Here is a 22,847-nt window from a genome sequence, read left to right as displayed (position 1 = left end):
AAAATTTTAATTTATGTATATCGCATATCACTGTCCGCTTTTGCATGTTTTAAGATATACCAACACTCGGAAAGAAAACTCTCCATACGTATGTAGTCGGGTGTTTGTGAGATAGACCCTTTTTTCCATTTATTGCAGCCATGTACCGTACTCTGATTTATTTTTGACACTCTGTCTAATATTCCAACGTTAATCGTAAAGTAGTTTAGAATTATGTAGTAGATGAAAAAGGCACTTCAGACCCGATCTGCCTGCTGTGTTCTTAGGTCTTCATGATGCTGTTTGTTCATTAATGTTCTCTTATCAAACCACTGAAACCTTAAAAGAACAACTGAGTTTATACTGTGATTAGTTAACGCACAGGTGGACTTTAAATATTGTTTGACTTCTGAAGGTAGTTGGTGTCACTGTATTTTATTAAGTGTTATCAGAATATAGAGGGCTAAATATACGTAACTGCTCACCACAACGTTCAGATTTCTTTGTGGAGAAATTTAGAAAAAAAACACAAGAAATGTTCCTCCACTTTACAGTTGCACTATTTGTTATGGCCTGTGACACAGAATCGATCGAGCATTTGTAACTTGACAAATTGATGAAGTATAAATATTTTTGCCTTGTTTATTTTCTTGTTATAATCCAGTGGGATTCAAGTGATTTATTTTGTTTACCTCCTGTTTTATGTTTTAGGAGTTCACAGTTATTTATGAAAGTGTGGTTTTACTTTAAATCAGTCTGCTTCCACGTCATCTTTGGATGTTCTTTGACCTGAAATCTTGACATATTTAGGTCATATGTGTGTATATTTTAACATTTTGTGTCTCATTTTGCCATTTCTGAGTCTAATAGCACATGATTAGGAACTTGTAAGGACATATTAGCTTAGACAGAATCAGCTGTTTATGATCTAAATGCTCTGCTCTGCTCTGCTGATTGACCTAATATGACTGAATCAGAAAGCACCATTTGTCAGGCGAGTGCTGAAGTGTTCCTGCTGGCTGTCGCTGTCTCTGCATGTTTGGCTCAGCCTTTGTGTTAGCACCTGCATCAAAGTGCAGAACATGTTAACTCTGAAAGCTGCACCGGGACTTTTTACCTTGCTGTGTTCAACACGTCTATGATGATTATGGACAGAAATAAAAAAAATTGTTTATTTATCTAGATTTCAGCTTAGTTGTGCATTGGGCTGATGGGACTTTGTGAAACATATTATGACCACAAATTTCCTTGCAGAGAGAGGCATATGCATGTCCAGCATGTAGAGAGAGGGTTTGCCTGATGAGCCTGGCAGTGTAATGCGTTCTTTGTGGACAGACTAATTTCAGCAGGAAATTACAGCTCATCTATCTGCGTGGCCGTGTCTGGAGGTTGATATTCCCCATCCAGACTGCAAAGCTGTGCCCACACTGGGTTGCGTCTCCATAGTCACCACAGGGGTTGATTCACCACTCCTCTTAACTCGTGGTGCGTGGCAGTTGTCAGGTCAGCAGGGAGAAGGACACATCGACAACAAAGCCAAACTAATAAGCGCTTCCTTGCATCCGATGTGCATCGTCTTTTTTTTTAATAGAAAGTATGGAGTCGCCTTCTGCATTTTAATCTGCAACATAATCATCTGTTCCCACTGAGCGATGGTAATTGCTTAGAAATGGAGGTCTGTGATGTACGAACTGCCCTCCTCTAGCACCAAATGGACCTCCATCTCCCAGCGGTCCTTGGCACAAGAGCTGGTGACTCATTCACAGACTGAACATGCAGTTGCTGATAGTTTTTCCTGCTCCTAACTTTTAAGGCTAAACTCCTCTTTCATTAATAAATCCTCCTAATTATTCCCTCAGCTGAAGCGTGTTTTTCACTCAGTCAAATCCTCACTAAGAAGCCCCTCTCAGACTGTTTGTGCCTGATGTGACATCGTAATGAATGAGTCATCCAGCGTCTCCTCTTTCATTGACAGGTGAAGCAGATTATGGAGGAAGCTGTCACCAGGAAATTTGTTCATGAAGACAGCAGCCATATTGTGTCCTTTTGTGGTGAGTATTCAAAAATCACATAACTTTGTTATCATCATGCTTCAATTGAGTTAAATAGCTTAGATATATATTTATTCTCTTCCTACTATTAGGAAAAAATGGCCTCCACCTACTGTTTCTGATAGTCACGGGTCCATCGCAGTAAATTAGAATCAAATCAAAAGGTTGATTTATTTCAGTAATTCTCATATTATCCAAATTTATTACACATGAAGAGATGTATTCAGATTGTTTTGATATTATTAATGATTGTACATTACAGTTAGTGAAGCGAAAATATGTTGGATATTTTCTGCCACACTTTTTCCTTTCACTCAACTGTCAGTTAACACTGAGTTCAGTCAGGTTCTCTAGCAATTACATTTTTTGTTTTGTCCTGCTGAGGGTGTCTGTGACTGTGGACAGCTGTCTTCCCGTTACTTTTGTATGGAATTAACATTTCTGTACTAAAAATGAAATTATTGCTCCATCGTTCAAATCAAAGCATTAAATCACTGATCACCATGGAAAACACACCGCCCACATTCAGACACTAACGCTCAGACCAGAGAATCACAGGAAATGTGATATATTTGTGGATTTTCAGTGTGAACAAAATAACTCACACAAAATCTAATATTTTTACCTGATGAAAAACCACGTCTGCAAACAAACAACAAGTTTGACATGAGGTGAGACGCTTCAAACCCAATGAGATGTGAGAGAAGTCACAAACCTTGTCTTGACTCAGACTCAGGTCAGCATGTAGTGCTGTGATGCAAACAAATGAGCGGTCGCCATGGTGTTACCTTTTAAATATGTGCAAAGAGATGCACCAGTGAAGGTACGGAGGAGCTGTCAGGTCTCTGAAGGTCTATCAGCTCTTTACTGATGTGAAGATGCAGTAGCATCAAGCTTGTCAAATTGTGTGAAGTCGCTAAATTTACTGGTGCAGACTGAAGAAGATGTGGGTAACTTGTGATTTGTTAGTTTACCGTGCATGCTGTGGAACATAAAGCCCACAGAGTAAAAAAAAAGAAACTTTTAAAATGCCATTTAAGCTATCACATATTATCTCCACATAATGTTGCTTATATATGGTCTATTTGAATTTCACAGTGTGTCAAACATTTGCAACTCTGCCTAAAACCTTCTATATCCACATAGGTTTAATAATCCAATAATCAGCTCACACTGAATCCCTCTTTTTTCCAGTTTAATTTCCCTCTGAGTAACTAATGAAAATTTAATTTTGCAAGACTCCTTGCTGCAAGCTCTGTTTTACTCATTTTTCCTGTCTGTCGTGCTTTACGTGCTTCCATTAGTGCTTTCATGTTGCCACACCAACAGATTTCTTGGCCTGCAGTCTGGACATTATCTATTGAATGGAGGGCTCTACATGTTCTGCTATAATATCCGGTGGACACGCTTCAGTTTAAAAAGTACCCTCCTCCTCCTGCTTTGTTGTCGAAGCTTCCTCCTCCACCTACTGACCCCTCCAGTGTGGTTTTCTGGCTGCAGTCGTTGATGAGATGAGATGAGATGAGAGAGAGTGGAAGATCGGAGAAGCGCTCACTGGGGAGCCATTAACCTCCTCGTTCATGGCTACTTTTATGAGCTGCCTACTACAAGCCTGAATGAAATGTAGAAACTGGAGGGAAAAGACTGAGATAAAAGGCACTAAAATGTTTCAGAAGAAACAAAAAAAAATCTTAGAGTTTGGGACATAAAAAGCTCGGGTTATTTATTTCTACATTTTAGTTGTTACATTTCCAGAGCTCTCCTTTAGGTCCTATCTTGCTTGTGTGTTTGATAGCAGAAACAAATTTGTCTCTGGAAAAGTTCATTATAAATATACTGCATGTATACACATTAGATTTTTTTTCCTTTTATAAAAATGAAACATACATAATGAAACATTTAAAATGCTCTTTATGTTACCACACAGTAGAAAAGAAAGTGTTCGCTTTTTACAACAATAATTAATGCATTTTTGTTTGGGGTAGACAGACTAAGACATGTTTCCAATACACAGAGGGCAGCCAATGTGATGTACAGAATGTAAATATCAAGACCATTCTTAATAGTTTTCCATATAAACTGTAATATTACAGAAACCATGATGCTGCCCCCACCTTCTTTCACTGTTGTTTCTGTGATATACTGTGTTGCCTTCACATCCAGCCTATTTTAGGGGACTGTGGTCCAAACGTTCCAGTTTGATTCCTTCAGACCATAGCACATTCTCCCACTAGGAGATTTATTGAAGATAGGTCTAGATGTTTTCTTTAGATAAATAGAATCGTATCTTGCATTTCAATGCCTTAGTCCAAGTGGAGAGTCCAGAAAATAGCTGTGAAGACGTTATGCTTGCTCACACCAGCTGTCTTGAGAGAATTCAGACGTGAAGAATGACGTTTATACCTTTGCTTGAGGCACATGGCATCTAATGCTGTGAGATTAATTTTTTTCCCTGACTTATCAGTGATAACATTGTGCAGTGAGATCCATTTTTGAGCTTCCTTCAAATTGTTACTGCATTTAAGGGATGAAAGTAAGCAAATGTGAGGGAAATCCAAGAAAAACAGATGAAAGACAAATCAAAAGGCGCTTCAATAAAGTATTAATTGAAGGATGTACAAACTAATGCAAACAAGCCTGTGCAACTTTCTTGTTTTTTGAAACTCCCTCCCGTAATGGCCTTGTCAAAGTTTTGATTTGTGATGATTTATCATTATCTCATTTTTTCCCCCATCACAAATACCTGCCACTGTACATTCTGGACTTTTTATTTGCAAAATGTGAAGGTGTGTTTTTGATTTCAGAAACTAGAACCAATGCTTGTATTGTACTGGACCTGTTTCTGGTAAATATGGTGTAATTATATCAGGGTTTGTTTTATTGCAAAATGCTGTGCTGTTGCCTTGCTTGCTGTTCTGAGTGAAGTGTTGGTCAGTTACATGCCACTGACATCAGTCTGTCAGACTCTTAGTTGCCACAGATACAGGGTGATTAGAGACGGTTTACTGAATTAGATGTTTCTGTCAGGTGGGTACTGATCCTGCTCACATGTTGCATTTCGTCCCTTTTCACCTGCAGCTATGGTTTTAAGGTGATTTCTTTGTGGGTTTTAGTCGATAAACTCCTGCACCAAAATAATAAAAATGTGTTCTGATTCCTTTGTGCTTACTTTAGTTTAGTTATTCATAGTTTTTCATCTCACAGCAGACCTGGAGATTCCCAGAATCCTCTCCGCATTTTAGTGGAGAGACAGATTTTAAAAAGCAGCAGGGGTTGTACTTCTGCCATCTGAGACCACTTATAGGAGATGATGAGGGAGTAGCAAAGCTGGAATATAATTGGAGACCTTTTAATAAGGCTCGTTGTTCTGACATTTATCTCGCTGCTCTTATAATAATGGGATACCAGGATGGAGGGAGGGACAAGTGAGGAGGAAAAAATATGGGAAAAGAAGACTTCTACGGAAACGAGCGGCAGAATGTAGGAAGAAGTTGTTTGCTGAAGCGGTGACGGTGGAACGAGGCAGATCGTGATCCTCGCAAGTTGCCTCTGCCCCCCTCCCGTCTCTCCCAAAGCTCCGTCACTCCATCAGTAAGGGTTGCTATGGTAACCCCATCCTTTCCCCCTGACCCCATGTGAACAGGGATTAGTCTTGACAGAAAATTCAAATGTCAACACAGCAACCAGGCGCTGCCACGTCAACTTGGGGAGGAAACAGGGTCCGGTCCACGTCACGTTAAAGTAAAATGTGTCAACATGTCTTCATCTGGAGCATCCTGTTACTGAGACTTATACTGACCTATATACGTAGCAATATTATTAATTTATGTGGCATGAATATGGGAAGAAAACATAATTACAGTAACTTTTGTCATTACTGAAATCAGTTATTAAACGATCTCTCAGTGAGTGTTTGAAAATGGGTGCATTTATTGTACAAAAAAGATCCAAATCACAAGTACATTTCAAAAAGCTAGAACATCTTTGGAAAGTAATTTGTCGCAGTAAATTGATACAAGTAAAATGTTTGTTATATGGACTAATTAGACATTGACTGATGCATGCTTATTAATTTTTCTGATTTGCTAGTAGCTAATTGGAGCCCAAAATTCAGCTTCTCACAATGGCTGAATATTAGTTAAGACCAAGAAAAAAGATTTTTAATACAAAAAAGTTATTTTATTACCATACAATAACTTCTGTTGTACAACAGACAAAAGGTTAGGCTGCCAAAGGTTGTTGTTAAAAAAGCTATTTACACAGTCAGTTCTACTGTAAGTATATTAATGGAAAGTTGAGTGGAAGGTAAAAATATGGCTGAAGAATGCAGAAGTAATAACGATTGCAGCAGCTTTGAGAAGGGAGTCCCGTCAGTACATTAACTCAGTGTTTTTCAACCCTGGTCCTCAAGGCACACTGCCCTGCATGGTTTAGGCATTTCCTGGCTTTAACACACATGACTTCAATTTATGGCTGATTAACAGGCTTTTGCTGAACTCCAATCATCTGAATGGGGTGTGTTGAAGCAGGGAAACATCTAAAACATGCAGGTCAGTGAGCCTTGAGGACCAGGTTTGGGAAACACTGCTTTAAATGACTGTACTGTGCAAGAGGAGGGAGCAAAACCTCCCTACACAGGAAATACACCAAGTAATATAACTATCTTTTAGTGATAATTAGTGGTTTTATTTGTTCTTTTACTTCTCCACTCATCTGGTGCTCGGTTTTAATAGATTACACCTTAATAAAGAAAAGACTCTCTGTCCACACAGCTGCGGTGGAGGCATGTGTCCTGCATGGGCTCAAGCGGCGAGCGGCTGGCTTTCTGCGCAGCAACAAGATAGCAGCGCTCTTCATGAAGGTGGGCAAAAGCTTCCCCCCGGCGGAGGAGTTTTGCAGGAAGGCCCAGGAGTTGGAGCAGGTCATGGAGACAAAGTGAGCGACGCATGCGTCACAGCCTCTCCTCACACATCACAGCAGAATTCAAAGCAGAGCAACAAAGCCTGTTTGATTGTTTGAACAATGAAAGCAACTACATATTTTCTGAAGAAGCTTCTTTTTATTGAAGAGTCAGAATAATTTGGGGGCTAGGAGTCTTTCGTCTTGTTTGCAAGATGCAGAGAAAATTGAGAATGTACTTTAAAAAAAAATCAAATAAAAAATTGGTTGTTTGATTTTATTTTTCTGCAGACGAAGTCAAAGCCTGCAGAGTCAAGACAGCCTTCGCAGGATGCCCCGGCTGCCGAGCCTCAACCCTCCTGGGGTCAAGAACCTGTGGATCAGGACGGCTCTGTTTGAGAAAGTGCTGGACAGGATTGTCCTTTACCTGGTGGAGAACAGCAGGTGCGTTGAGAGGACAAACCACCCTCGTGTGGGATGAAAGGTTTCTGTTCCTGTTCAGAAAAATAAAAGTTGCACTTATTTTCTTCCAGTAAATACTATGAGAAAGAAGCTATTCTGATGGACCCTGTGGATGGACCGATTCTGGCTTCGCTGTTAGGTAATGAAGCAGGAAAAGGAGCATATTTGTGTAGTTACATGTAATTTCCTACCTTGGACTGTTATAATAGGGCTTTAAGTCGAGAGAAATGTTATAGTTGGAGCCATTTGATTGCTACTTTAAATTCTATCAATGTGCATTCATTTGAAACCACTTAGACATTCATTATTCAGTTCTTTACTAGGACATGCTCAAATATTGATGTCTGGTCTAATTCTTTATCTCTGGAAAATGAAAGTGATTTAATTACACAAAAAAAATTATATATACTTCAGCTTTATGGGTCTCCTGAGTGAACAGACTATTGCATATCAATAAATTAAAGATCTGAGCTTTGACTTGACCCAGGATGTTATGCTTCTTAATTCTCAGGTAGTACTTGCCGTGTTTGTTGGTACATATTGGTAATTATCATGTTGCGGGTCCAGTTCCTGTTGCTTTTTTACAAATGGCCATGTATTCTCCTGGAGGTTATTTTTCAGCTGGTCAGGCCCTGCTGCATCGAAGAACCCCAAACCATGATACATCCACTTCTGTGCTTCACAGCTGGAGGAGTATTTAGAATGTCTCAACTATGGCTTTTGTTTTGGTGCACACACAAATCAGTTTTATACTAATCTGTTATTCCAGAAGTCTTGATGTTTGTCCACGTTTTCTCCGATAAACTTTAGTTTGGCCTTCCTGTGTTTCTCAGAGGACAACTGTTTCCTCCTTGCACATCTCCCAGTTCAATGTCTGTGGTCTCTTGCTGAACATGTGAAACCATCGATAAAAATAAATTAAAGCTGAATCTAGCTAGCTAGCCAGCTAGTTCTTCTCAGCAAGTACTAGCTGAGAAGAACTAAGAAAGGTTTAAGGCCTAGTCAAAGCCCAGATCTAACTGTGATTCTGTGGGGTGACTTGAAATGGGCTGATCATGCAAGAAAACCCCCAGGCAGGCGTGCTGTCCTAACTTTATTCTCAGCTAAAATATTCCCTGTTGTTTTTTCAACTCCAATTAAATCACAGTCTTGTCCAATGATTTTTTTTAAAAAAAAGGTTAGGCATCAAAATGTTAGCACAGAATTGAATGTTCATGAATTATTTTTCACAATCTGTACAATGAGGCTACAATTTGAAAATATTAGAAAATCTATTTGATTTTAAATTACTTCTCCTGCTCTGTTTTAGTTGGGTTATAATGTTTGGAAGGTCTAAGACTATCTGAAGACTGTGTTTCCCCTCGGTGTCTCGTTGTTGACAGTTGGACCCTGTGCTTTGGAGTACACAAAGATGAAGACAGCTGATCACTTCTGGACCGACCCGTCTGCTGACGAGTTGGTTCAGAGACATCGCATCCACAGTGGCATCTGCAGGCAGGATTCTCCCACCAAGAGACCCGCGTTGTGTGTGCGTATGAAATTTGAGAGATTCTTCTTAGCCTTTTTGTCCAAGTGTCAGATTTTATCCTGATAAATCAGCTGCATTAGCAGACATTCACTGCTGAGATGCATTAAGTGAAGCACAGTGCATAACAGAAGCAGGAACAGAGAGCATCTCGCACATTTTCACCCATTACGCTGTCAGTAGAGCGGGTCAGCTCGGCCCATCTCACAAACTCTGACGCGTTCGTGTGCCGCGGAGCTATTTGCAAATGTGTGTTTGGAGGAAAACAAGATGCATGAGGGCAGCTTTGTTGATGCACATGAACAAGGAAGTGTGAGTCATCGGTGTGTTTTGTGATTGCACAGATCCAGAAGCGACACTCCAGCAGCAGCATGGATGAGCGCCCGTCGCCTTCCCCGTCAGCTCGAGAATATGTGGAGTCGCTTCATCAGAACAGCAGGGCCACGCTGCTTTTTGGCAAGAACAATGTGCTGGTGCAACCGGTAACTCTGTGGTGCTTTATATACAGCATCTCACTATTTATACATATACATATTTCCCTTAAAATGTTTCACATTTTGTCATTTTACATTGATAAATTATGTGATAGAGCAACAAAAAGTAGTGAATAATTACTTTGTGAATGAAAAATGATGCCCAGCTCTAAAAATATTTCACAAATAAAAAGCTGAAAACCTTTTTTCTACTCTATCTCTACCAAACGTACACATCTTAAAGCTGAAATCCGTAAGCATTCATCTTTGGAAAATAGCGGTAGCTCAGTCAGAATGGACAGAGAGCTTCGGCTTGCAATCTTCAAGCCAAAGATAGATAGAATGATTTGACTGGGTCATTCTATCAGATCTAAGTACCTTCATCTTGATCATACCATTACAGCTCTGACCCCTTAATTAGCTCCATCCATGTTTCCATCAGCTCTAATCTGCTTCTGTGTCGTGGCTGCAGTGAACCCCTCTAACACAGAGGTCTGCAACCTGTGGCTCCAGAGCTGCTAGTGGCTCTTGTGTATGTCATTCTTTTCAGATTTTTATTTGTGGAGATATTTTAAAACTTTGTATGCTTTTTCTTCCACTTGTAATCCCACATAATCCCAGTGTGATATGTTTATGTCCCCCATTTTCTACTGATTTCTGTTTATTGACCATTCTGTCATCTTGCCCCTGCTGTACTGTAGAGGGATGACATGGAGGCTATCCCAGGTTACCTCTCTCTGCACCAAACTGCTGACATAATGACACTGAAGTGGACGCCCAATCAGCTCATGAACGGGTCTGTTGCAGACTTGGACTATGAACGCAGGTGTGAAATAATTTCATTCTGAACATAGAAAAATGCATCAGTATTTTATATAATTGCTGTTCTGTTCTCCTGCTCATACCAAGAAAAAAAATAACATGCTAAGTGCCTTTTTTTACTTGTTGTGCTGTTTTTATAACACCCTTCTGCTGAATAATGCAGTATGTTTGTGCTTGGGGGCTCAGTGCTCTGAGTTACTGCTGGTGATCTGATGAAGCCGGTTTTCAGCTTACCAAGCAGCCAACCTCATGGCTTATTGACTGCAACACTGTCAGAGCTCCATCAAACTAGAAAAAACCATGTTAGCGTCTAACACCTGCACATGGTTTCCATCAACAAAATAATCAATCCTGGCTTGTTGATGTGCATGCTGCTGGGCTGATGGCTGCTTTTTCTTCATTCTGATTTTAAAGAACCATTTATAGTTTTTTTGTTTCTTACTTTTAACCTGGAGTGCAAAATAAAGAAAGGGCCGTTGCTTCAGTGACTGCCTGCTTTTCTGTCGTTTTTCAGTGTATACTGGGACTATGCCATGACAATCAATTTAGAGGAAATAGTGTACTTGCACTGCCATCAACAAGGTATGAGCTTTTACTTAAAATCTCATTCTTACTTTGATTATTTGCAGTATATTGATAATCTCCTGTCAGTGTGAAGGGTTTGCTAGATTGCCATACATCTGTGTCCTGCAGTGGACAGTGGGGGGACGGTGGTGTTAGTCAGTCAGGATGGGATCCAAAGACCTCCACTTCGCTTCCCCAGAGGAGGACATTTGCTCCAGTTTCTGTCTTGTCTGGAGAACGGTCTGCTCCCTCACGGACAGCTGGACCCTCCTCTCTGGTCCCAGAGGGGAAAGGTCAGCATCGTCTTTCCAAAACACAATGCAAATACTTGCAGCTGGGATCCTTAAAGGAAGCATGAATACAATGGCAAACAAAGATTATCTGATCTAAAAATCTATAAGAATGGGATTTTGGGTCTGGATATGGACAAATTGTCTCAAGCACATGACTGTGTGCTCAGTTCCCTCTCAGTTAGTTAAGCCACATTTGTCCCAACTCCGCTGATTTACTTGTCATTTCTGCTCTAATGTGAAAAAAAAATATTTGCAACCATACAGATTTCTTCTGTTTCTGCTGTTTTTTTGTCACACTTGAATATTACAGATAACCAAGATCATTTTAATACCAGACAAAGGTAACCTGAGTAAATAGAAAATGGAGGGTTTTTTTGAAAAATATTGACAGTCATTGACATCTGTCATTCTGGAAAGGGTCATAAAGTCATTTATGATGCTTTGAGACTCCAGCGAACCACACTGAGCGCTATTACCTACAAATGGATAAAACATGGAATTATGAGTAACCTTCCTTCCCAGGAGTGACCGGAACAGCGTCAGCCCTCCTCAGTCAACCATTAGAAAAAAATTGGATCCATTTGAGACTTCCAAACTGAACATCAACGCTAACCAAAGGGAACAAAAGGGCTGATTCATATTTGTCAAAAAACATACCTTAATGATCAAAACCTTTGGGAAAATATTTTATGGCCTGAGAGACAAAAGCTAAGGTTTTAAAATGTTGTACATCTTTCCTGTTAAATCTGGCATTAAATAACATTTCAGGACAGCAACAACACACTAATAGTCAAACGTGGTGGCGGTTAGAAAATAATGTATGAGACTGCTTTTACGTTCTGCTCGCTACCAAAGAATCTTGAAGAAGAACGACCAGTTTGTGAGATCAAGCTGGAGCATTCTAGGGTTAGACAGCTGCCAAATGATCAAATGAAGCACACCAGCAAGTTCAGTTATGAAAGGCCTAGTCAAAGTCTGGAAATCTGTATCTGATTGAATGTTAGCACTCTAAAACCTTCCAATTTATTTGTATTCAAACAATTCTGCAGAGATAAGCGTGAAAATATGCATCTACCTCTATGTAAAGCTCTCATTGTCAATTGGCTGCTGCTGCAGCCAGTTATTAGTTATGGGTACCAGTTATTAGTTTTAGGAGTTAATTACTTATTCACATAGGGCCAAGGTGGCTTGGAAAGCCTATTTCCTAAAATTGGTGAAGTCGTCACTTGGTATCTGCGTTTTTTTTGTTTTGTTTTTCTGTCTATCTTTGTATAATAATAAAATTTTGTTAATCTAAATAATTGAAATGTGATTAAAAAAAAAACTCACTAACTCATCAGGTTTCAAAAAGTGTTCCGTTGTTGTTGACTTCAGTTTGATCCTTTTCCAGGGGAAGGTGTTTCCCAAACTGAAGAAGAGAGTTCCTCTGGGATCTGGGTCCACAGAGTCAGTTTCTGACAAGGAGGAGGACGAAGCCACTGACTACGTCTTCCGCATCATCTTTCCAAACAGCCAGTCTGATTTTGGTGAGTTTCTCCCTTTTTGCAGAGGCAAACCGATTTGAGATTCTTGCGTTGAAATGAAAATGTTGCTCCTTGTTTGTTACAGTGACTGTCTCCCACCACCCCCGTCTGATTTTTTCTCTTCCCCTTGAACTGAGTGGACAGTCTGACTCCCGAACAGGGACTCTGGTTGCACCCAGGAGGTGCTCCAGCTGTCAGGGAGAATCCCCCTCACTCACAGAAAGCAGCTGTAACACTGTCACACATGGGCTCATCAGTCTGTCTGTCAGCTTTCCTCGTTTTAATTCCTCACGTCTCATTCCCTTCTGGTTTAAAGTGCACCTCTGGCAAATCGTGTTGATATGCGGCGTTATTAAAGTCACTTGTGCCGTGCCTTCCTAACCACATTTCAATGCAGTTAACCTTTCAGACAACAGCTGGGGGCTGATTGGTCAAATATGCAGGCTTCCTACACAGTCCATCCATCCATCCAACCATCTAAAAAAATCTAAAATTGCCTGAAAAGTATTGAATTTGGATTTTGAAAGTGTGTAGGAACTGTGAGTTTGGCTTTTGAACTGCAAAATGTTTTCTTTTTCCCCATGATCAAACATCTACTGTGTGGTGCCTTCATGCTTTCAAATGATCAAATTGAATCTCTGGTAATATAAATTAATCTTATTTTATTAATCTCTGGTAATATAAAAGTTTTTGTGTCATCACTCAAGCAGGAATGAATCGCTGATGAACAATCCTTTGAAGTGCTTTAAGCGGCACGGAGCTGATCTGCATTATTCTGCTTGTGCCAAAGTGTTTTCTGTAGTGTTTACAATCGTCTCTGTGCTAATGTAATTGCTCCTGAAAGCCTTCGAAGTGCGCCTCTTTTAAAGTGATAATGAGGTTGTGTGCGTGTGTGTGGTTTTGCACGCAGTGCCTCCTCCAGATCTGATGGATCACGGAGCTGCCCTGTGGCAGCCTAGTCTCAGGAAGTCTTCGTGTTCCTCCTGCTCCAAGGGGAACTTCTCTGACGGCGCTGCGCACAAAGGGTGCAACTATGAGAGGTGAGAGAAAAACACAAGTCATTAATCTACACAGGAACCCGTTTGGCCCTGTGGCGTTTCTAATAACACCAAGAAAACTGGAGATGGAAGACAGATACAAGAACATCAAGACTACCCAGAGGAAAATGATGTGACATTTGGCTGACTGGAATTAGAAGAGTTTGGGGTAAATTAGCTGATAACCGTGGCAGAAAAAAAAGATGAGCTGCTTTGCAAATTTGTGCTGCATGGCAGCACAATAGTTTATCATTTTACAAAAGGTCAGCCTGAACCCTGTAATAAGCTGTGTATCAGAGATACTGTAGTGTATGACGTGTTATGGAAGATATATATAAAAAAAGACGTAAATCAGAATGGCAGCTTAATGATAGTGCTGTAGAAGAAGAGTGCTGGGTGCAGTGCTCTGCTACAATATTTACACCCCATGAATATTTTCACATTTTCTCACATTACAACAACAAACTTGAGTGTATTTTTGTAATTTACTGCGGAAGGCCAACACAAACCAGTGCATGACTGGGGAATGGAAAGGACATAATACATGGTTAAACAAGTAAAGCAGGCCATTTTCTCTACATTTATTCATCTTACATCAACCATGGAATATCACAATGTACTGCTTAGATGCAATATTTGGTTGGCAATGGTACTTAAGTTGTCATGTATTAAAACTCTACATTTCAGTAATATGCAAGTGAACACTGAGGAAGTATGGGTTGATTGCAGGTTTTATGGTCAATTCAATATTTACCGATATTAGTGCAAAGTGATGTTTTCCTAAAATCATGCTGCCCCAGACCAAAGGTTATTCCAATTGGGTTGTTAGAGCTATTTAATAAAAAATGATAGACTGAAATGTCTCTAAATTAGCAAAAATGTAAGAGACAGCCCCAAACATCTTCTGGCTGTAAGCGCAGTCATCTCATTTACCCTGCATCATTTCCCATCTATCACATCAAATGCACCTGAAATATATTATTATTTGACCAGATATTTATCATTTCAAGTGATATGAATACTTTTGCAAAGGTCCTGCAGTTTAGGTAAAATAATCTGTGCTGTGTCTTTCTACAGGACTCCTCTGAAGCTGCTGTGTGACAACATGAAATATCAGATCATCTCCAGGGCGTTTTATGGATGTACGAAATGCCGTATTGAATGTTATCAGCTCACATTCACTGTCATCTGTTGCGGTTGGATTAATTGATTAGCCGTCTCTTCGACCAGGGCTGGCGTACTGCCGCCACCTGTCCACCGTGCGTACGCATCTCTCCGCCCTCGTCAACCACACCATTGTGGCGCCTAACGCGCCCTGCGACGCCTCCGGGGGGCTCACCGCAGACGTTTGGCAGACATTTCTTAAGGACTGCACCGTAAGCACCATGACACATGCTTTGATTTTAACTGCAGACAGAAGCCTCTCCTCATGCTCATACACACATACACATGTAACCTCGGCTTCTTCCTTCCACTCCCTCTGCCTCCCGCTCAGCCTGCTAGCGATGCGGCTCACGCTGCCAGTTTTCTGAAGCCTGACTAATGGCCTTGTAAATTACACCTAAACACCACTTCTGAAGTTTATGAAGATATTAATCAAATTTATGAGGGGTCAGCAATATAGCCTGGCTCATTTCAAAACATTAAAACGTTGCTTTGTCATGAATAATTGAATGCAAGCTTTGATCATTACTGAGGCAGCCGGTGTTGTTCTGGCACATTAAGGCGTGTGTGGGAGATCATTATCATTTTTAATAAAGAAGATAATAGGACTGATCAAAAGGCAAGCCCTGGGTCGATCAAAGGCTTGTGCTGCTTTTCGTCAGGCCTACAAAGAGCAGGAGCTGCTCCGCTTGGTCTACTTCGGCGGCGTGGACCCCTCGCTGCGTAAAGAGGTGTGGCCTTTCCTGCTGGGTCATTACCAGTTTGGGACGTCAGAGGAGGACAGGAGGGAGGTTAGCTGCTCCTCTGTTACTCTATCTCTTCGGAGGTTTTCTGCACCAACACCACTGACGCTTGACTGCTCACTCTTTGGCCGTAGGTGGATGAACAAATGCAGGCTTCCTACGAGCAAACCATCAGCGAGTGGTTGGCATGTGAGGAGGTTGTCCGCGAGCGAGAGAAGGAGCAGCACGCTGCCGCTTTGGCAAAGTGCTCCTCTGTGGCGAGCGTGGACAGCTCCAGTCAGAGGATGACCCATCATGACTCCACTGTGAGCAACGAGGTAAAGAGTAAAAAACAAACATTATTTACAGTTTAAAAGAAAGGCTGCTGGTCATTTTTTTATATCCTGCTTATAGTTTTGCTGTACGTTTGTGGCTATATGACTCCAGTAGATGTTATCTGTGAACAGGAAGTCACTCAGAGCTAAAACCAATTTGTTTAGGGGTAAATAACCTGCTTGATTATTTGTGGTACAAATGGAAATCACAACCGTAATAAATGTAAATAATAACAAAAGTTCTTCAGATAAAAGGCTATATTTGAAGATGACTCATAAATAGCTAAACTTTAACTTTTAGCATGTTTATTCACATCATTAATGAGAATAATTAGCTACATAAAACTATGCTCCTTTTTATAAATACCTGTTTAGCAAAGGGTGAAGAGGCTTGTTTGACATAACTTTCACTATGTTTTGGTGTGCATATTATTTTATAAGCACATGAAGCAAAAATACTTTCATCTAGATTGTAGAGCTGACATCTTGATTATGGACATTAAAGTAAACACTCTCCCTTCAAAACATGCAAAGTATGTTGCACTTTTTGCAAAAAGAAAATGTGCTCCTCTTTTTGTAGAGGAGCACAAATTTGTATGTACAAATTTTTACAATTTGTAGATATGTAAAAAGAAAATCAATCCCCATTCTAGGATTTCAAGTGTGGGAAAAAAAAAATTCCTTTAAGAGCTTTACATATTTTTTCATGAGGCAAAAAAGCCCCAGCAAAAGTCCTTTAACCTAAATGATTTTACTTATTTTGTATACACATCAAACAAAGAATGAGTGCTCCTTTTACATGCTAGGGGGGTTGTACATCAGAGAAAAGAAAATACTTTTTACATTCTTTAGCTGCACTTATTTTTTTGCTTTTAACAACACAGAAATGACAATTTTTCCTGTGGACCTTTATTCCAGTCTCATTCATCTCACAGCTCAGACAGGGAGAGTCTGGCTCGCCTCCAGAGTGATTCCAGCAGCAGCACACAGGTATAAAACACCAACTCGGTCAATTCCTCTGTTGACTCTGTTCACACAGAAGCTAAATACAAACTTTACATTTATTCTGCAATGATCATCATTCTCAGAGGCAGACTACTTTTTGTGTTCTTTTAAAATGTCCTTGATGAAGCTTTTCTTCCGGAGGAACTTTAATTTCTGTAACGTTTATTTCTGGAGCCCATTTACTGAGAGATGAACCAGTGTTGTGGTTGCATGTTAAAGGGCAACTTGGATTTTTAGGTTTTTTATTGCATGTGATCATATAGACATTTACAGGTTTTCTTATATATTTAGGTTCATTTGTGAAAAATAACAAAGATAACAGAGTGACTGGGGGAGAAAAGTGATTCTCTTAGTGGGAAGCAATGAGTTTTTCCATGTTTAAATGTCTTTGGGTAAGAAACTGAACCCAAAGACGTGTGACGGCGTGTTTGTGTGAATGTGACTGTGTTAAATCAGCGATGCACCAATCGCAGTTTTGTGGTCAAGCTTTACTTTTTGTAAAGTTTGTCTAGGTCTGCCTGCCGTGAGCAGCCATTGTTACAGTAAAACAATAGTTTCTCTCTTTTTGCATTGGTTAGAGAACGTGAATCCTTACTTTAAACCTGAGATTTACAAATGGTTGCCAGTAGAATCCAGCACTTTTTTTCCAGTGCAGTCTTAGTGATCACATAATGGTGCAGTCACTGATCAGAAAAAATTCAGATGTTAGAGTTTTGTCTTGTCACCAGTCGAGCTGAAAATGGATGAATTTGTGTACCAGCTGCTTGCTCTGTATTTATCTGGTAAGGCTGCAGAAGTCCTTTGGGAGTCAATTTACAATTTCCTGATTGTTATAGGATAATATTTTACCATCAACAAGGTGATGCCTGATGTGCTATTAACTGAATAAAGAATTGATCAACTGAAGGGTGACAGAGTAAGAGCTTTTTTTCTTTTCTTTGAGACATGATTATCAGATGTTAATATCCTGTAGACGGCTTTTAGCCTTGAAACATCTTCATTGCCCACTTTTCTCTATTTTAAGCAACATGCTTTTATTATTGACAATAAGCGTTGGAGAGAAAATAAGTGAAAAAGGACTAAAGAAAGTCCGAAAAAATCTTTTTTTTTTTTTTACCTAGAAAACCATTTTAAAAGATCCCAAAAAGGTCTGGCTTCTTGAAATCACTATCAGAAACTGTTGCACCTACTGTAAATGTCTAAACTATGCATTTAATCTAGACATTCTGAACCAATGTTTTGCATTCTCCTTCCTACTAGTTCTTCACATCCTCCCATCCCTTCCCCTGGAGTAGTCTGCTTCCCTTTGGCTTGTTCTTTCAGGTGTTTGAGTCCGTAGAGGAGCTGGACCAGCCAGAGTCGGAGTCCAAGACTGAAGAGGCCAAACAGTTGCCGAAGATGCCCAACGGAGCTGTGCAAAACGAGTCAAGCTCTCCCGACTCTGGGCATCCTTCTTCACGAAACTTCTCCATCACCTCTGGCCTCTCAGACGGCTCCTTCAGCACAGAGGACAGCTCCGCACCTGATGCGTCCCAGAGATCCACAGCTGCGCCTCCGATGTCGCAGAGCTCTGCCAAAGCTGCAGTGGGAGAGGCTGAAGCGTTGACAATCGAAAGCCAGGTGGCGAGTGAAGAGAAGGACAAAGGCGTCAAATGGAATCCTGGAACACAGGACAGCACAAAGTCTGGAAATGTGAAAAAGGAAGGAGAACGTTTTGAAGATAAAGACCCAAAAATGAACATTAAAGAAAGTCCTCAGAAACATGTTCCACTGAAGACTGAGGAAGCTTCCAAACACAAAGAAAAAAACGTGACACCAATTAAAGATATGGAAAAATTAAACACAACCGTCACATTTTCTCAAGATAAAGAAAAATCAAAAAGTCTTAAGGATTGTGAGGAGGAACAGATTCTGGGCGCCTCAATATCAGGAGGAGTTCACAGCTCGTCTCAGAAAGACGAGACCCAGGCTTTGACTGAGTCTGATGAGTCTCCTTCAGCCATAGAAATGGAGGCGATCCCCAAGGCCAAGGTTTCCATGGCGCCCTGGAGCAGGAGAGGACACTGTGAGACTTCTTCCTTCTCTGAGGATTCAGCAACTCCTGCGGATCTGAAGCAGGAGGTAGAAAAGCTCAGTCCCGAAGGAACAGAGTCCATCCTGTCGGAGCCGGAGATGGAGAGCCTTTACCCTCCCTTCGACTCTCTTCCAGCCGACGAAAACACAAAGAATGAAGTGACCTCTCAGGGAGCAACTGGGAGCCCTTACTCTGTATGCACACCATCTTTACGAGTCTACATTTATTCACAGCAGTGGTTCTCAAATTGAGTTCAGGAAACACTGAGGAGGGCATTTTAAAAAACCTCCAGCTTGAAATAATTTGATAACTGCTGATTTATTGCGCTATAAGTCAACCAGATAATACATTTATTTTATTTACTGTCATAATTATATTTGTTACAGCAAGAGCTTTTGGATTTATACACACTAAATCTGCACCGCATTGAGAAAGATGTCCAGCGGTGTGACAGGAATTACTGGTATTTCACTCCAGCCAACCTGGAGAAGCTGCGCAACGTCATGTGCAGGTAAAACAGCGACCCCTGCAGGGGCATAATCGAATAATAGATTACAGCAATGCTTTCTCACATCCATATGAAGCTCAATCATTTGAACTTTTCTGACTGACAAAAACAAAATAGTCCATTTAGGAAGTTTTTTCTGCTGAAAACAAGTTTTCCAATAAGTATTGCATGTTCAGTAAAAATGGCTTGGCAACTTAAGACTCTTAAGGATTTAGTTTTTCATTTCAACATGTGTAGTTCGATATTTTAAATTCAGACTTTATTCTTTATAATATAATTTAAGATTTATGAAACTGTTACTTGTTAAAAACACAAGAGTCATGGAAAATAACTCACACTGGAGCTACTCGGGATACCAACATATTTTTAAAACTGTGCACAGTTTTCCTTCCCCTTCACAATTATTCTCTGCTTTATTTTGCACTATTACATAGACTGAAGTTTGCGGTTGCACCATGAGAACATGTGATGCAGTTTGCAAGTTTGCTCTCTCCTAAAGTCTAAAAGTTTTATATTTCTAGCTATTAGCTTTTCAACCACAAACGTCATTGACTTGTTCAATGATGGATATCGGTTTTGAAACTCTTATCTCCAGTGTCAGAGTAGTAGTCTGCAGAATGCCTCTAAATCTGCAGAGAGAGTGTGAGTCAGAGTAAGAAGCAGTCACATGGGGTTAAGGTCAGCTCTCTACGCTGCATATTCACAGCTACATCTGGAGGCACCTGGACATCGGATACGTACAGGGAATGTGTGACCTGCTGGCTCCTCTTTTAGTCATTCTTGATGACGGTGAGTCAAAACTCTCCTCCCTGCTCCCACTTAGTTGATGTATTTTTACAGAGATATTCTCAGCTGCAATAAAGACTTGGCAAGCTCACTTTCCCTCTCCGTGTCCTCCTCTCAGAGGCCAAAGCTTTCAGCTGTTTCAGTAAACTCATGAAGAGAATGAATCAGAACTTTCCACACGGAGGAGCCATGGATACTCACTTTGCGAACATGCGCTCTCTAATCCAGGTGACGCAGCTAGAGTTTTATAATAGAGTCCTATAATAGCCAGCGAATCCAATCATCGCCTAGTTTTATTTTTTTGGTTTTTTTGTCTCTTTCCTTCTGGCTTTAGATCCTGGATTCTGAGCTGTTTGAGCTCATGCACCAGAACGGAGACTACACCCACTTCTACTTCTGCTACCGCTGGTTTCTGCTCGACTTCAAACGAGGTGATGTAACGGCTCAGGCTAACAGAGTCGCCGTCTATTAGAAGGAGAGAAGCATCAAAGAAGTGATTAGAGCCTTTTCTGTTTTCAGTCAAATATTTGCTGCAGTTGAGCAAGTGCAGTTAAAGGTTAAAAAAAATAAAACAAATTTAATAACACAAGTAGAGTAAAAAGAAGTAATTGGAGCAATCGTAAGTATAAAAGATTAATCAAGTAAACAGAATAAAGAAATGGATAAAGCTCTGAACAAACATTTTCATTTTGTTCAGAGCCAAACCTCTGTTTCTTTGTGCTTTCTGTCCAGAGCTGGTTTATGATGACGTGTTTGCTGTCTGGGAAACCATTTGGGCCGCCAAGTATGCCTCATCAAGTCACTTTGTGCTCTTCATTGCCCTTGCTCTGGTGGAGGTATACAGGGACATCATCCTGGAGAACAACATGGACTTCACAGACATCATCAAGTTCTTCAATGGTAAAGCTCGTCACCTTCTAGCTAATGTTCTTAACACATGCTCCTGTGCAGTGGAATCAACTTTGTTAAAAGTAACAAAAATGTAGGAAAAAGAAAACAAACCAAAAACTAAATACATTTGTAATAAATTTGGGGTTTTGAGAGTTTAAGTTTGAGCTCAGCTTCTTTGGCTTTGGTCTTCCTTCATCAAGTCAGACCAGTACAGCGCCAGTATTACTTCCAACCTGGACAGAGCAATAAACCTTTTATTATTTGAGAACCAAGTCGTCAGCTGACTCTCCCCAGGCTCTTCGAACTTGTTACATATCATTTCAGTAAATGCTAAAGATCATAGTCTGCAAAAATATAAAAATTAAACCTTGATCTTCCCAAACCTGATATCCTTTTTCCACTATTACTATGCTTTGAGATAGTAGATGTCTGTAGACATCTACTATAGGAACATTATTTGTGTCAGTACAGCTTGTACTTGATACATGCTGTTAATCCTGCACAAAAACGATTCCCTGCACGTTACATATTTGTCCCCTCACAGATTTCTTCAGTTTTTGTTTTTGGGTTTTTTTTGTCACTCTTAAGTGTTTCATGTTATCAACCTTAGTAAATACAAAAGGTGGTACTCGGTGGCAATTTCAATTATGGTGCCAAAAGCAGCCTGGCATCATGTGAAGAAGTAATTTCTCCACAAACCTAATAAGTTGTTGTTCCACCCTTGGCGACATTAACTGTCATCTGGCATGTAAAATAAACGAGTTTTACATCGGCATGCAGAAAATTCGACTCTCTTACACACTTTTGCTAAATTGCTTCAACTCATCACCATTGAAGGTTTTTGAAACATAAACGACCCGTTTAAGATCATGCTGTAGCATCTCACACAGATTTGATTCAGGAATTTGACTAGGTCACACCAGAAGCTTCATTTTGCTTGTTTCATGAATTGTTGGATATTCACCTTCTAGATTTTCCGCTTTTTAAAACAAACATTAATTCATGATTTAACAAAGAGAACAATAACTTTTTTTCACATAGGGACAGGTTGGTTTGGATTATAAAATTATCCATTGAAAACTGTTTGTTACATTACTCTTCTCTAATGCATTTTTTCTAATAATCTAAAAATATCACTGCAAGTAAAGAAAAAGATAGAAAAACTATATATGAAAATACAATCGAAATATATTTTTTCACAGTGTAAATCCAAATGAGGCTTAGATTGATTTGCTTAGACAGTAAGACGACTCACAACGCATGTAAGAGTCTCATCCACATTTCTCATCCTGTCGAGGCTCAGTTTGCTTCCATTCTGCTTGCTGACGAAAAACATGATGCTGCTGATGATGTTTGATTAGCTGAGTTGATTTACCAAACAGGAAAACAGGCGTCAGTCAGCAGATCATCGGTCCAGTTTGAATCTGTGAGACATGGAGAAGTTTGTGCAGAGGTTGAACCATTTCCCAGGCAAACATTGGAGGTTATAAAATTATGGTCTGCTCTGTTTTTTTTTTATTTAGCTCATTTTCCCTGCAGATTATTGGCCAAAATAAAGAAAATCAGAATCACTACCTTGGTTTTACAAATCTACCTTTTGCAAGATGGTAGATTTTCTGGCTCTCTAAGTCTTTTAAATGTCTTTTATCTGAGCAGCTAAAATTTATTCATATTTGGGTTTGTTGCTCTTTCTGTTGATTTCTAGGGTTAAATCGTGAAAACTGCACCTTACCC

General features: G+C 40.1%; 1 protein-coding gene across 3 annotated transcripts in view; it reads left to right on the top strand.

Annotated features, from left to right (window-relative positions):
• The window catches only part of sgsm1a (small G protein signaling modulator 1a), a 29,066-nt gene that overhangs the window by 5,256 nt on the left and 963 nt on the right, over positions 1-22,847 (top strand). Inside the window, exons 3-24 of one of the 3 annotated variants that reach the window (XM_028034557.1) lie at positions 1,955-2,030; positions 6,803-6,965; positions 7,221-7,373; positions 7,463-7,530; positions 8,774-8,919; positions 9,261-9,398; positions 10,091-10,215; positions 10,726-10,793; positions 10,905-11,068; positions 12,459-12,594; positions 13,514-13,631; positions 14,706-14,770; positions 14,859-15,004; positions 15,455-15,583; positions 15,670-15,852; positions 16,768-16,839; positions 18,115-19,122; positions 19,315-19,439; positions 20,143-20,225; positions 20,341-20,450; positions 20,557-20,653; positions 20,955-21,122. In XM_028034557.1, coding sequence (XP_027890358.1) covers positions 1,955-2,030; positions 6,803-6,965; positions 7,221-7,373; positions 7,463-7,530; positions 8,774-8,919; positions 9,261-9,398; positions 10,091-10,215; positions 10,726-10,793; positions 10,905-11,068; positions 12,459-12,594; positions 13,514-13,631; positions 14,706-14,770; positions 14,859-15,004; positions 15,455-15,583; positions 15,670-15,852; positions 16,768-16,839; positions 18,115-19,122; positions 19,315-19,439; positions 20,143-20,225; positions 20,341-20,450; positions 20,557-20,653; positions 20,955-21,122 — 3,541 coding nt within the window. Of the gene's footprint in view, positions 1-1,954; positions 2,031-6,802; positions 6,966-7,220; positions 7,374-7,462; positions 7,531-8,773; positions 8,920-9,260; positions 9,399-10,090; positions 10,216-10,725; positions 10,794-10,904; positions 11,069-12,458; positions 12,595-13,501; positions 13,632-14,705; positions 14,771-14,858; positions 15,005-15,454; positions 15,584-15,669; positions 15,853-16,767; positions 16,840-18,114; positions 19,123-19,314; positions 19,440-20,142; positions 20,226-20,340; positions 20,451-20,556; positions 20,654-20,954; positions 21,123-22,847 lie in introns of all 3 variants that reach the window. The other 2 variants (XM_028034558.1, XM_028034556.1) reach the window with 2 other exon arrangements.

Source organism: Xiphophorus couchianus, chromosome 12 (genome assembly GCF_001444195.1).
Source record: "Xiphophorus couchianus chromosome 12, X_couchianus-1.0, whole genome shotgun sequence".
NCBI classification, from domain to species: domain Eukaryota; kingdom Metazoa; phylum Chordata; class Actinopteri; order Cyprinodontiformes; family Poeciliidae; genus Xiphophorus; species Xiphophorus couchianus.
Note: the sequence above shows the minus strand (reverse complement) of the source record. Positions and strands in the feature narration are given on the sequence as shown.